Raw genomic sequence first — 15,106 nt, 5'->3', positions numbered from 1 at the left:
CAAGGTTTACTCTGTTATTTTGTTTCTCTTATCTTGTCGGAGTGAACCCTGCTCTGTTTACTCCCTGCTCAGGGCTGTTTCCTGAGACAACTTTAAGGGTCCTGTTCCCATCACTGGCGGGGGCCTTGGATAGTTGAGATAACACAGACAGCTTTTAAACATTTTTATTCTTTCAGAGATTCTGAGAATTTAAAGTATCAGAACTCTCCTTATACAACTTTTCTTTATTGCAAAATGTTTTCCTGAAAACTTACTATTATGTATAGGTCCCTAACATGAAGTCAGTAGTTGACCAAGTAGTTTTATGAGGGCTCTTCCATGCAGTAATGCATTTAATATCCAAAATAAATGTTGACTCGCTAAAAAAAATAATAAGACTGAAGATAAGATGCCTTAGAGTTTTAACAAAAAATGGCGTTTGAACAAAGGCTATGTCGGATGTTATAAACTCATGAGGTGTGATAGGTTTTAGCACTGGCCCAGAGTAAGAACACCTTCTGTCTGATACCTTCTACCAGGCTCTGTAACTTTGGGTCTCACATAAAATTCCTTGCATTTGTATTATTAGAAAACATTGTACTTTTTTTTATCGTAAGTATTTCATTCTTGAATCTATGAAACTTCAATAGAAAATATTGTCCACAGACTAATTAGCTAAAAGTCCATTCAAAGGAAAGTAGAAGAGCTTTCTCTGAGCACTGAATTTTTTCATTTAGATCTGTTCCCAGAGGACATGAAGAGTGCAGATGCTTTTCTCAAACAGCACGGTTAGACATGCCTTGGTTTCCGGCTTTGTGGGGAGGATGGCATGGGCTGGAGAGGACAGTGTGGCCTGTGCTGAGTGATGTTAAATCACCGGCCTCCGCGCTTGGCCCACGCTGGGTGCACGAGGGACCCCTCCTGCGGAGCCAGCAGTTTTACTGTGTAGACCTTGCACATCTCACTTTTGTTGTGCATTTTTAATTTCTTTGTTTATTTCTCTTCAGAAAGAAATGTTTTAAATAGTGTATGTGCTTTTTAAAAAATACTATGGATGAGAACCCTGTGGACTTTTTATTATCATTATTGCTTTGTTTGTCGTAAATAAGCTACAGTAGATATGTCATAGAGGAACCACGTCTGTGGAGGTGGGCACCTGGAAGACAGAGCCTGATGTTTTGGCAAAGAGGGAGCTAGACTGGAGATGTATTTGATGTTTTCAGCTCTAAACATGAATGGATGCCTGCACAGACGAAGAATAGTTTTCAATTTGGTAAACAGCCCTTTTGTCTGAAACTCTTAACATAACTGTTGCCATTGTTTTTGTTGTTGTTGTTGTTGTTGTTGTTGTTTTGTCTTCAAATTTATTCATTCAAAAGATTAGTCATTGCTTTTTGAGATTATTTTAGCATTTGAAGCAAATGAAAACCAGTGAGAGAAGTGGATAAAACTGCTGTTAAGTGAATCTTTTATGATATCTGATGATAATTTCATGCAAAGAAAGTATGCCACCAAAATGTTTATTAGTGGGATGATAAATTCATTTCTCTCTGATTAGGCCTGCCCTTTATAAATTAGTAAGTTGGTGACTCATAAGCTTGAAATTTCCATCAATATTAAGTTCATCTGATTCTCTCCTAGCCTAAAAGAGCTCATAGAAACAAAAGTTTAAATTTAAGCTGGTTTATGTTAAGATTAATGGTTGGTGTATTATATGGCCCAGGATAGTAGAATATAATATTGTCCAGAATACAGTTCAGGCACATCTCATGTAACAGTTTATTTGAACAGAAGCTTATTTTTCATATGGAAGTAACGTACCAGTTTTTAAAATATAACTATAAAAATAAAAAAAGAAAAAGAAAAGAAATAACGACTTGATATCACTTGTAATTTTTTAATCGTATATGCACAATAAAAATACTGCATTTTAAAACAAAATAAAAATGAAAAAAAATTAAAAGAATAAAAAAAAATACTGCATTTTAAAAAATACTTTTTTATTGATTTCAGTGAGGAGGGGAGAAGGAGAAACAGGGATGAGAATTGTTGGTCGGCTGCCTCCTGCACTCCCCCTACTGGGATTGAGCATGCACCCGGGCATGTGGCCTTGACCAGAATCAAGGTCAAGCCTGACCAGTGGATAGAGCATGGGCCCCTTTAGTCCTCAGGCCGATGCTCTATCCACTGAGCAACACCAGTTAGGGCAAGAAAGTATTTTTAACTCTCACTACCCAGAAGCAGCAGTCACGGACACTCAGGAAATTGTCTCGGGGGCGATTTGTCCAGCAGGCTTCACTCTATTGCTATTTTTAATCCAGAGCATTTAATTAATTTTTCAGAAAAAGAGAAAGTGCTGAACTTTGGATAACTGTTCCTTCTTACAAGAAGTTCATAAAATATTCCTAAAAACGTAAGAAAAAAATATATATTTTTTTTAATCAATCTTTATTGTTCATATTATTACAAAGGTTCCTCATTTCTTCCCCCCTCCACCAGATTCTCACCCCACCCTCTGCCCTTTCCCCACCCCCCATTGTCCTCATCCATAGGTGCACAGTTAATGTTCAGTCTCTTTCCGCATCCACCACTCCCCTTTTCCCCCGAGAATTGTCAGTCCACTCCCCTCCCGTATCTCTGATTCTATTATAATCAACAGTTAATATTGTTCATCAGGTTTTTTAATTTCCTTGTGTTTTTTTTAATTAATAAACTTTTATATTTTTAAGAGTAAATTTTAAAATCTAATAATTTTAAACCTTGTTTTTTCTGCCCTGGGAACTGAGAAGCAAACTTGTTTACATGTAAACTTGCCCTTAGGCTATCAAAAAGCATAGCCATTCAAATATAAATGGATACATTGTTTAAAGATAGCTGCTGGCTGGAATTGGATTACCTGTTCTGGGTGGGAAGGGCTTGTCCTCCCCTTTCTCCATTAAAATTAAGGTGTTAGCTTTAAAACCTCTTTTTGGCAAGAGACCTTAAACTTTCAGAACTTTAAATTTTTCAGGTAGTAAATCAATTACTTAGCATTTTCTCAAGTCAATAATACCTCCACATGCCCAAGGATACACTTCACACAAAAGACACTTCCAAAGAGATCAACCAACCTTTCCAGGCCCCACACAAGGCACTCACAGATCAACACCCTAGCGCTATACTAACTCAACACATCCAGATCTAAGCCTTCATCACTGAGAGGGCAGGGCGGAGTTATCCTCCATTCTGTAATTGAACCCTAGCCCTTACCCAACCAATCAGGGTTAGCCAAGGCAGTGACATCACCACCAACCGGAGCAAAACCCCTGGACTGGGCGAAATTCGCGCTCTTCCGCCATGCTGCTGGCGTGAGTGGGACAGAGCCCATTGCTAGCATGGAAAAGGCTCTTTTGTTTATTGCATCGGACTCGGGTCCCTGGTGGTCCTTGGGGATCACGAAGTCTGGGCGTAACAATCACTTGATTCAGCAGACCCTCAAGTTCCCCCAGAAGTTTCCAGCCAAGTCTGAGAAACAGCCCTGGGGCATGGACAGGTGAGGAGCAAGCTGTTCCAGCCCGCTGCTCTGGGCCTGGCCTCTGTTGCTCTGGGCCGCTCCACAACCAGCTGCTCCGGGTCTGGCCGCTGCTGCTTGGGGCCCGGTAGCTGCCGCTCCTGGCCTGGATGCTGCTGCTCCTGACCCGGCTGCTCCGGGCCTGGCCGCTCCCGGCCTGGCTACTGCTGTTCCAGGCCTGGCTGCTCCCGACCTGGCTGCTCCAGGCCTGGCCACTCCCGGCCTGGCTACTGCTGTTCCAGGCCAGGTTGCTCCCGACCCGGATGCTTTGGGCCTGGCCGCTCCGGGCTTGGCCGCTCCCGGCCTGGCTGCTCCAAGCCTGGCTGCTGCTGCTCCGGGCCTGGCTGCTCCGGGCCTGGCTGCCCTGGGCTTGGCCGCTTCCACCCCAGGCCTGGCTGCCACTGCCCCAGGCCTGGCTGCTCCGGGCCTGGCTGCTGCTGCTCTGGGTCCGGCTGCTGCTGCTCCGGGCCCGGCTGCTACTGCCCTGGGCCTGGCCACTCTGGGCCTGGCCGCCGCTCCAACATTCTGTCTTTTTTTTTAAAACACATTTATGTTGCAATGTCGGCTGCTGAGTTGAGTTCTATCTTAATCTTCAATTTTTCAAGATCTTCTCTGTATTCTTTCTTAAGTAATTTTACTATCTTTTTGCTATAACTTGATTTCTTCACATTGAAAACTTCTTCGGTTTCTTCCTCCTCGTCCTGGAAGCTCAGCAGGCTGGCCTGGGGCACCCCTTTGTTCTCCACAGCCTCCTGCGTGGCCTGTTGCCGGGGTCTGCGCCGCCCAGGAAGCAGCCCCCGGCCTCGGCTCTGTGGCCAGCGATCAGCAGTCCAGGGCCCAGCGGCACCTCGCCCCAGGGGCCCTGTCGCCAGGCTCCTTGCCGGTGCCCGGCTTGCCGGTGCCCGGTGGTGGCTCCCACTCCTCATTGCACTCCTCCCAGCCTGGAGCCTTTGTCTCCTTCCCACCAGGGCAGTCTAGCATCAGAGTCAACAGTCCGTCCTCTGCGCGCTCTGCCCTTCACCGCTCCCCTGGAATTCCGCCTCACAGCCCCATCTCCCTCTGTTTGAGCCTGGGTCCCCAGGGTCTGGCCTAGAACTGGGGTTCAGCGCTGTTGGACTGGGGTTCAGTCCAGTTCGGAGCTTTTATTTCATTCCCACTAGGGAACGTCAGCCAGGTGCTCAGCCTCCCCCTCCTCTCTGGCTCTGTCCTCTCCGCGCGCGCAGCGTGTCTCCGTACCACAGGGTTTTACAGCTCCTCTGATTTTCCTTCTGGTTTTCTCTTTCCTTCTTGTTGTAGAATTTTCAGTCAGTCGACTTCTTGTAGCTCAGGGCAATGTCCATTTTATATTTTAGTTGTATTTTATTGAAATTGTTGTGTATGGCTGCGGTTAGGTGTTTACCTGTGCAGCCATCTTGGATCCTCCAAAAAAAAATATTTTTGACAGTCTAATCAGACTGTCAAACCTCAGAGGGAAGGCAGGGGAGGGTGGGGAAAAGGGGGAGAGATCAACCAAGGGACTTGTATGCATACATATAAGCCTGACCAGTGGTCATGGACAACAGGGGGTTGGGGGCATATGTGGGGAGGAGTTTGAGATGGGAATGGGGGGATGAGGACAAATATGTGATAATCAAGACATTTAAAAAAAATATATATATATATATATATATATATATATATATATATATATATATATATATGTATTTTAAATATTCATTTAAAAAATAAACTTCCTACTTTAGTCCATATCCCTGGACTCCTTGCTATAAAACATAACAGAAGTATCACACCCCCTTTTCCCCTTCCCTCACTTACAACTTCTTTCACTGGATTATCGTCACAATTTATGATGCCGATTTCCTGCTGGGATCGACACAGCTGCCTGGATTTCATTCTGTGACAAAGGGCACACAGCTCGCCCCCGGCCTTCCCACGCCACTTACTCTCTATTTTCTTTCCTCTGTTTTGAATCTTTTCAGAGAGGACTCGTGGATGTGGACTTTCTGAACTTTGCATCTGTCAGAGCAAGATCTCCTTCTTAGAGTATCTATTTCTAAGTTCCACTCACAGTGCCAGTTGTCAGAGCAGCTTCCTACTTGGATCCTGCTCGCTGTGCTGTTGATGACAGCACTCACTGCGCCATCCTGCCAACTGATCCAAGTAGGTCCTGATCCTGCCCTATTCCGGCCTTCTGGGACTCTCAGTGGCAGACAGGGAAGCCGTGACAAGCTGTGAATCTATAAGAGAGTCTTGACTGTAGGAGCAAGTGGCCATGTAGCCACCGCTCACAGGACCCATCAGACAAAGCAGTTCTCCATACAGCAGGCAGCTGCATGCCAGCCAGGTGACAGGACCCCATTCCCACAGCAGCAGCAGCAGCCTCTGAACCCACAGCCGTTGTCTGAGCCGCCGGGGTGCTGCCCCTGGGCCCACCGCCTCTCAGCAGCTGATCTAAGCACACAGCCTCAGTGACACACTTTAATGCTGTTTAGACAAAAGGCTCCGCCAAGCAGTGGCAGCAGCCTCCGGGTTATAGCAGGTTTGCCTGAGATTGCCATACCACCGTGCGCCTGGGTGTAGCCTCTTAGCCTTGAACACTTTGATAGAGATTTCCGCAGCCTCATTGGCCCTGGCCGTCGGCGTGCTCTGGTGTGTTCCCACAGCACTGGGAAGCGTCCGCTGTGGGTTCTGGGCAGCGGAGTCTGCATCGTGCGCTTGCTGGTGGTCTGGCCCAGACCCCTTCCTCCCTTACACCCAGCTTGCCCTCCCTGGTCCCTTCCTCCTTAGCCCTCCCTCTTTTCTTCCTTAGGTTTTCTCTGTCTGGATTTTCCCCCTTGCCTTTCAAATGTTTTTAGGAGAGTGGTTATTTTCTTATTTTTTTATTATTTGCTGTTTAAATGTAGGGTGTCCCTAAAACATGTATGCACACTTTAACAGCTGGTAGCTCCACTTGGAAAATGAAATGTATTTTAATAAGCGCTGCCTTTATTTTTTTTAATTTTAAAAATATATATTTTATTGATTTTTTTACAGAGAGGAAGGGAGAGGAATAGAGAGCCAGAAACATCGATGAGAGAGAGACATCGATCAGCTGTCTCTTGAACACCCCCCACTGGGGATGTGCCCTCAGCCAGTGTACATGCCCTTGACCGGAATCGAATCTGGGACCTTTCAGTCTGCAGACCGATGCTCCATCCACTGAGCCAAACCAGTTTCGGCAAGCACTGCCTTTATAACTATTCAGTGTGTGTGTATACATTTGGGGGGACACCCTATAGTTTTTCTTTTCCCTGAATGTCACATATCTGGAATCCCACCACATGTAGTCCTTCAGATGGGTTCTTCCCCTGGGCAACATGCATCTAAGGTTCCCAAGTCTTTTCGTGACTTGATCGCTCATTTCCTTTGAGTGCTGAATACTATTCCATTGTCTGGTGGACACACAGAATCTAGTGAGCACCATCTTGTTTACTTCCAAGTTTTGGCAATTATGAATAAAGCTGCTATAGACACATGACCCGCATCTCTCGGCCCCGTGAGCCATTCACAGAGCCCTGGACACTGTATGCAGCTGCAGGCAGGTTCCTAGCAAAGGAAGGGGTGGAAATACAGAGTCAGAGGGGAAAACAAAACCATTACTGACTTTTAAATCAGATGCAATATTGGTTAGATTTATATCAAAATATGTATTAGTATAACTTTATTGAAAAACAAAAGAACACCTCAATAAGTGAAGAGAGATCTATCCAGAGATGGAAGGACTCACGTTTGTCAAAATGGCATTCTACTCGAATGAATGAGCCAACGCCCAAGGCCAGGCCAGTCTGCGTCGCCTGAGTTCTGCGCGGCTGTGGCAGTCTTACCGGAAATGCACAGGGTATGTGCCCCGGACAGCCCTTCGGTGAAGTAAGACGTGTGGGTCAACAGGAAGAACAGAACAAAGAAGGAAAATTGTGTGAATGTAGAATATCGTTATGTGAGATACATCACAAACAGCTCAATACTAATAGATGTCACAAAGCATTGAGATAATGGGGTTACCATGATAAAACAGAAGGGTGCTAGAGAAATTAGCTCTCCATACAAGGAAGGAAAAATGACAAAGGAGATGGATAAGGTAAAGGGTAGATGATTGATGGTGGATGATGGATAGGTGATGGATGTGTATGGACAGATAACAGATGAACACACATACATACATATAACAGAAGATAAAGTGAGATCACATTATAAACAGATAAACTCCCAGGTGGATAAAAGACAGACATCCTGCTGAGGATCGGGGCCCCTATAATGGCAAACTCACGCTGTGAGCAGACCCCACTGACCACGGAGATTTTTAGAAAACTGTTGTAAACACAGCTCCCTGAGGGGCGGCCCACTTCCTCGGCCAGCTGGGAGTTGCGAGGAGAGTTCAGACTGGGGACATGAGACCTGCACACTGTTTTCCTATGTTAACTTCCTTCTCTTTTGCGGGCGTTTTGTTCCTATCAATCACTGCACTGAAAAGTAGCAAATTAGGCCAAGATGTCGGATCATCTGGAAGATGAACCGGCGGACCTGCCCCACCTTCCTGTGACCCAGTGTGGGCCAACCTGCAGCTCAGCACCCACCAGCCGCCCTCAGTGTCATGCTCCCTATGCGCACATTCTGGTGTTTGTGCCGGGGTGTGGTCCACAGCCAGGCCGTTCCCCTCAGATTCCCCGAGACCCTGGGTACCCTAGGCAGTGCTGCTGGCCTGGCCTTAGACATGCCCAGGTGGCAGTGCATGTGTGTATGCCTATGTGCACACGTGTGCAACATGTGTGTGCTGTGCACACATGCACACACGTGCACTGTTTGATTTTTATAGTTGCATGCACTCCCATGTGCATGTGTGCTCTTCTGTGCATACACACACATGGGGGCTCATGAGTATACCCGCGTGTGCTTGGGTGTATGTACTGTGTGTGCATATTGGAGTGTGCTGGGTCGTGGCGCTAAATAAAATATTTAATCACCAGCAGCTGGATCTCCACCACAAGCACCATGTGACTGGTTTTTAACGTGACGGGTTGTTTGATTGCATCCCAGTCAGAACGCCAGTTGTGTGGCTCAGACTCATGCCGCAGGGCAGAGCTGCTCTGAGAAGGGACACGTGGAAGCCCAAGGCCTGAGGCGCAGGCACAGCATCCACCTGTCTGCAGCGAGCCTGCTGGCATAGTAACCGCATCACGTGTGATCTTAACTAAACTGTCCTCTTAAAAAAGCAACATTTAGCCCTGGCAGGTTTGGCTTTGCGGATAGAGCGTCAGCTGCGGACCAAAGGCTCCCGGTCCGATTCCGGTCAAGGGCACATGCCTGGGTGGCAAGCTCCTCCCTGTGCAGGCCCTGGCTGGGGCACCTGCGGGAGGCAGCCAATGGATGTGTTTCTCTCACATCCATGTTCCTCTGTCTTTTCCTCTCTTTTCCACTCTCTCTAAAAATCCATGGAAAAGTATCTTTTGATGAGTATTCACAAAAACAAAAACTAGCAAAAAAATAAAACCACCACCTATGTTCTCAGCATCACGCCATGTAACAACTCTAAGATATGTTTAATCTTGCTTCGCTGCGACCTGCATTCCTGGGGCAGCCTCCACGGCCACGAGAAAACCGCTCTGAGGACGGCCCCAGAACCACCCTGTCTCCCAGAGTCACTTCTTCACAACGGACACTTCCAAAAAGCAGGAAGTGTGGACAGTGTGAGGGGAGGGGTGCAGCTATGGGGGCGTAGCCGTGGCGGGGTGTGGGCGTCGGGGCATCAAGCCCACACCAGGAAGCTGATCCTCAGTACAGGAAACTCAAAGCTTCGGGGCCGCGCTTGTTCCCCGAGGTTGGTTTTAGATCTTCAGCTGAGGGGTATTTGGAGTTTCATTTCCTGTATAAACTTTAAAAAATAAAGCCCGTGTCGCACGTCTTGAGTGGCGCTAAGAGTATCCATGAAGTTAGGAACATCTGCATCTTTAAAAACGTCACCTGGTGTTTGTTGCCTTGAAGTTCACTTCTATGTGACCCAGACGCTCCCTGCTGCCCAGCCAGATGCCCACAGGAGGGCGCTGCTGGGCCTGGGCCTGGGCCTGGGCCAGTGCTGCCTATGTTCCATCTCCAGAAAGTCTGGAACCTCAGGGAGGTCCCTGGTGTTGACATATAAGGCACCCAACAGGTAAATCACACCCATCGTGTAGAATGAGGGCCTGAGGTCTGCCGTCCTAGGCCACATCAGCCGGACCACCTGGCTCTGCAGCTCTGAGCTGGCCCCGAAGCCGTGGCACCCGGGGGCTTGGAATGGGGCGCAGGCGCAGCCCGGCTCAGGAAGTAGGAACCGCTAGCAGGGCCTGGTTGGCCAGACTTGGGCAGACAGGAAGTGTGTTGAAGTCGCTTTTGCTGCCTTGGGTTGATGGCCGGGGGCTGCTGGTGTGGGGACCGAGGGGCCAGGCGGCCATGCTCGGGCCATGCCCTCAGCCTGGCTGTACCCAGAGGCCCATCTGGACACGTGTCTGAAGAGGCCTGTGGGTGAAAGCCGAGGACCCGGATGTGGATGACTCTTTCTCATTTTCCGAGAGGACGTCGGCTGTCTCTCTGACCGGGTAAGTTTTAGTCCCCGAGGTCGGGCTGATGGGCCATCTCGCCGGATGGTGAGGGGCCTCCACACCTCCCTGCCAGCGTCCGCTGCAGCTGGGCAGCCCGGCGGGCAGGGACCGGGCAGGGGCCTAGGTGGGCAGGGGCCAGGGGACCTAGGGCTTAGTGGGGCACCGGGTCGCTGAGGAGAGGTCTCACCTGCGCTGGGAAGCGCCTCCATTCCCAAACCTGGGCACTTTTCCACAATGAGGTGGATCCCAGACGTCAGTACGGGACACGCTGCTTTCCCCGTTCTCTGGCAGAGGTGACCTTCACCCTGGGGTGCCCCCACCTCATTTGGCAGGAGGTCAAACCCTTTGGTAAGAGTGGGGCTCTCCTTCAGGGCCAGCGCACACCCGCCTGACACCTCAGCTCCGGCCCGGCTTACCTTTTCCCTGAGCCCTGAGCCGACTGGCTCCCGGCCAGCCCACCGGGCGGGGGTCACGCCCCGCCCCGCCCCGCCCCGCCCCGCCGTGTGGAACGCGTTTCACACCATGTGTGCCAACAGACCTCCTAACGATTTACACCTGTGACCTTCACATCACCGCGGAGGGTACATTTAAGTGGAAGGGTATAATGTTCAAATGACCAAATTCACCCACAGGAAAATAGCCTTTGCCAGAGAAGCTAGGCCTGTGGTTTTCCCTAAATAGGGTTGGAAATTCATATGCATTAACCATAAATAAGCTCGGCTTTGCAGCAGAAACCTCATCACCGGTTTCCAAAAAGAGAAATGTTTGGGGCCCGGCGCGCACGGAACGCTCGCTCCAGGAGGCTGGGTGAGTCCACCCGCGAGCTGCGGGATTTACCTCTGACAAGCTCAGCCATTCCCCCCCCCCCCCCATCTGTGCATAGACATCTTCTAACTCCAGCGACATAGCAATTCATTTAATAAAGGAACTCGCCAATTTCAAATTGCAATAAATGTACCAAACACTGTCACCATTTCCGGAGCTTTACAGTAAGAAAGTTTTGACAAAAGCAGGCACATCCGTGTACAAAGTGTTGCCGGCGGTGCATCCCGTCGTCTTTCGTTCCAGAAGTGTCCGTGTCCTCCCCACGGAGCGCGCCGGGCCTGGGGCCGAGCCCCGGCAAGGGACTGGCCAAGAGAAGTGCGGCGGGGCGAGCGCGCCCCAAACACTGTTGTAAACTTTAAATGGAATCCGGTACGAACAGACCCGGGCAAGAAGAGAAACCTCCCAGACACAGACACGTAACGCTCGGGGCCAGTCTCGTGGCGCGGGCGGGGGGACTCGGAGGGCGGCGCCGGCCAGACAGCCCTGGGTGGCGGCCCCGCGCCCCTCGCGGCAGGGTGGGAGGGGAGGCGGCCCGCGTGTCCGTCCGTCCATCCGCTCGCATCCGGGTTCAGCAGGCGCGGCTCGGCTCCCAAGGACGCGCGGCCTCGCGGGGCGGCCGGCAGCAGTAGGGGTAGGAGGCGTCGAGGTCCGGGTCCGAGGGCGCGTAGCCAGGCAGCTCCACGGACGGGTGCCCGCCGCAGCACACCTCCACGCCCGCCTCGTCCGACGCGCGGATGACTCCCAAGTGGATGTAGGAGACGGCGTGGCGCGCCGCGAAGCCCGCGCAGTCCCCGGGCGCGGCCGCGTCCGAGTCCTCCGGGGCCAGGATGGAAGCCTCGCTCGGGCGATGCTGCTGCAGCCGCCGGCCGCGCCGGGCCCTCCGCGCCCAGGGAGCGGGCGGCTGCGCACGGAGCCCCGAGCCGCCGCGGGGCCGCGCCGGCGCCCGGCCTCCCCGCCGCCCGCGCCGGGCCCGCGCCGCCCGGCAGGCCTTGGCCAGCAGCAGGCTGAGCAGGCCCAGCAGGCACTCGAGCGCGTTGAAGACGGTGGAGAGCACCAGGCCGCGCTGGTAGTCCTTGAGCTGCCGGCACTTGGCGGGCGTGGCGCGGGCGCGGGGCGCGCCGGGGGCCGGGCCGGGCGCGGGGCCGGGGGCCGGGGCCGGGGCGGCGGGCGCGCGCGGGGGCAGGCAGTAGTGGGAGTACTTGCGCTCCACGAGGGACACGGCGTCGCCGTCGATCACGGCGCCCGCGAAGGCGCTCAGGACCCCGAGCATGAAGACCAGGGCGCCGAGCAGGAGCAGGTTCTGGCCGGTGCCCGGGCCCTCGGGCTCGGCGGCGGCGCCCGGCGCGGCCTCCGGAGCGCCTGCCGAGGCGGCGGGCGCCCCGAGCCCCGGGCCGGGCCCCGCGGGAGGCGCGGCGCGCGGCCCGCAGCAGAGCCGGGCGGCGCCGAGCAGCGAGAGGCCGGCGGCCAGCAGCAGCCCCGAGTAGAAGGCGCCGGCGGCCGCGCCGAGGCGGAACGGCTCCCCGCGGAGCTCCGAGCCCAGCGCGAAGCACTGGAGGCCGACGGCGGCGGCGCTGAGCGCGCAGGCGAGCAGGAGGCAGGCGGCGAGCGCGGCGCAGGCCCCGCGGACGCTCCACTTCATCCTCCGCGCCCGGCCCGGCCCGCGCCCCGCGCGCCCGCCGCCGCCCGCCGCCGCCCCCGCCGCCTGCGCCTCCTCCCGGCGCCGCGCGGCCGGACCGCCGGCCACCGCCTCATCCTCCCGCGTCCTCCCGGGCCCGCGCCGCCGCCGCCGCCGCCGGAGCCCGCATCCTCTGCCTCCCGTCGCCGCCGCCGCCGCCCCGCGCCGGGAACCCGGGCGGCGCGGAGACCCGCCCGGAGCGCGCCCCCTCCCCGGCCCGCGGCGCCCCGCCCAGGGCGCTGCGCTCCCCGCGCCCCCGGCCCCCGCCGCCCCGGGGACGCCCCTCGGCCGGCTCCCAGAGCAGAGGGGCCCCCACGCGTCTCCCCCCGTCCCTCCGGGTGTGGGCGCCCTCGGCCGCTGGGGCAGGGCCACCCTCCAGCCCCGGGCTCTCCGGGAGCCCCAGGCCCCACCCCCGCCTCCCGAGCTGCTGCGGCTGCGCTCCCGGCGGCGGGGCTCCGGCTCTCCGCGGCCCCCGGAGCGCGGCGCCAAGACCCGGGAGGCCGGCAGGGGCGGCGGCTCGGGGCGGGGGCCGAGTGCGGGAGGGAGGGGCGGGTCTGGGGGAGGGAGGGGCCGGTGCCAGGGGGACGAGCGGGAGTCCGGGTGCGGGGGCCGGAGTGGGGGGCGGCTGGCGTGCGGGGATGACGGGGTGAGTGGAGGCGAAGCCCCAGGCAGAGCCTCGAGGAGCCCGGACGCGGGGGCTGTGCGTTAATTCATCGGAAGGCGGCTCCGGGCCGGAGGGACCGGGTGCAGGTGCCCGCGGGGGAGAGGAGTGGCGGGCGCGGTGGTCCAGGGCCCTCAGGGCGCCCCAGGCTCTTCCTGAAAGCGGTCAGGGGTGCAGCCTCCCCGGCTCCGGGGGGACCGCGGGCGGCAGCGGGCCTGCGCGGCCCCCGCTGCAGCCGGAGGCCGGGAACCGTGACTCACCGCGGGCTGAGCGCGGTCCGGGGGGCGGGAGCTGCGGGAGGGGGTGCGGGGCGCTCCGAGCGCTCGCCGCCGTCCGCTCCCACGCGCAGGGCTGCCGCGGGGACCCTCCGTGCGGGGCGTCCGCGGCGCCGGGAGCCCGGCCGCGCGGGGCCGCGCCCTCCTCCCCCGACACCATCGCCCCGGGGCCGCCGCGCGCCGGGGCCGGTTCGCTGGGTTGGCAGCGGGGCGTGGAGCGCGCCCGCGGGGGGACTTCCCGGGCCGGGCCGGGCCCTGAGCCCCGCGCCGGAGGCGGGGGATGAAGGCCGGGGTGAGGCGTGCGCCACGCGCGGGTGGAGCTTCCGGGAGCCGGCTCCCGGGACTGTTTGGTTTCCAGGGCGACCAGGTTCTCCGCCGGCGCCGCCGAGCCGGAGGGAGCAGCCTTCCTCCCTCCCGGGCTGCGGATCCATTCGCTCCGGGCGCAGGGACACTGGGCAGGGCTGCAGCCGTCCTCCGGGTCTGGCCTCTCTCTGCCAGTGCCCGCCCCACCCTCCCCTGGACACTGTCCCCGACCGCCCCCCCCCCCTGGTCCTCCGCCCTCCGCCGCCCGTGCTGTTCTGTCTGCAGCCGCTCCGTCGCCCCACCCTCACCCGTGCCCGCCTTTCGCGTGTGAGATCTCGGCCTGAGCTCCCCAGAGTGACTAGCTACCGACTGCAGTCAGGGGCCTGAGTCCTGACCAATGGATGCTTTGCGTGGCTTTCTTTTCTTACTTTTTTTAGGTACACTCTTTTGAAAAAAATATTTTTATTGATTTCAGAGAAAAAGGGAGACGGAGAGAGAGAGGGAGGGAGGGAGAGGGAGGAAGGGAAGGAGAGAAACAGAGAGAGAGAGAGAGAGAGAAAGAGAGAGAGAATATCATTGACCAGCTGCCGAGAGAGAGAGAGAGAGAGAGAGAGAGAGAGAGAGAGAGAATATCATTGACCAGCTGCCGAGAGAGAGAGAGAGAGAGAGAGAGAGAGAGAGAGAGAGAAAGAGAATATCATTGACCAGCTGCCGAGAGAGAGAGAGAGAGAGAGAGAGAGAGAGAATATCATTGACCAGCTGCCGAGAGAGAGAGAGAGAGAGAGAGAGAGAGAGAGAGAGAATATCATTGACCAGCTGCCTCCTGCACTTCTCCTGGGGATCACATCTTGACCTCTTGCTTCGTGGTCAGAGCTCAATCCCTGAGCCCCACCAGCTGGGCAAGACTTTGTTATTGCTGTATCTGCTGTGCTTCCTTTTCAGTCTGTTCCTGTGAGTCACCCTCCCCGAGTGTCCATGCTAGACCACCTGCACTCCTGAGCTAAGTCCACTTGGTCCTGTCGGGCCAGCAGCCCCGGTTCCTCTCACCAGGAAGAGGACAGCACTCCCACAGGAACGCAGGGCAGGGCCAAGCCTCACCCCGCCGGGGAGGGACAGACAGCCGTCCCCAGATCTGCTCCCCCACAGCCAGGAGGCCCCCGGCAGCTGACTCAGGCCTTAGCAGACGTGCACCCTCCTGTACTGCAGCGGCAGCCCCCCACCCCCGCC

General features: G+C 55.3%; 1 protein-coding gene across 1 annotated transcript; it reads right to left on the bottom strand.

Annotated features, from left to right (window-relative positions):
- Positions 1-11,041: 11,041 nt before the first annotated feature.
- TMEM271 (transmembrane protein 271) lies at positions 11,042-13,739 on the bottom strand. Its single transcript, XM_084878632.1, has 2 exons — positions 13,552-13,739; positions 11,042-13,516 (listed from the first exon to the last, which is right to left on the bottom strand). The coding sequence occupies exon 2, from the start codon at positions 12,602-12,604 to the stop codon at positions 11,534-11,536; it is 1,071 nt and encodes a 356-aa protein (XP_084734758.1). The 5' UTR covers positions 12,605-13,516; positions 13,552-13,739; the 3' UTR covers positions 11,042-11,533.
- Between the last annotated feature and the right edge of the window lie 1,367 nt (positions 13,740-15,106).

The sequence above is a fragment of the Pipistrellus hanaki genome (genome assembly GCF_964339955.1).
Source record: "Pipistrellus hanaki genome assembly, chromosome: 1".
NCBI classification, from domain to species: domain Eukaryota; kingdom Metazoa; phylum Chordata; class Mammalia; order Chiroptera; family Vespertilionidae; genus Pipistrellus; species Pipistrellus hanaki.
This window is presented reverse-complemented; position numbering and strand designations above follow the sequence as displayed.

What these genes read in the sequence shown, in the direction of transcription:
- TMEM271 (XM_084878632.1), bottom strand. Translation starts at nt 12,604, where the DNA reads ATGAAGTGGAGCGTCCGCGGGGCCTGCGCCGCGCTCGCCGCCTGCCTC.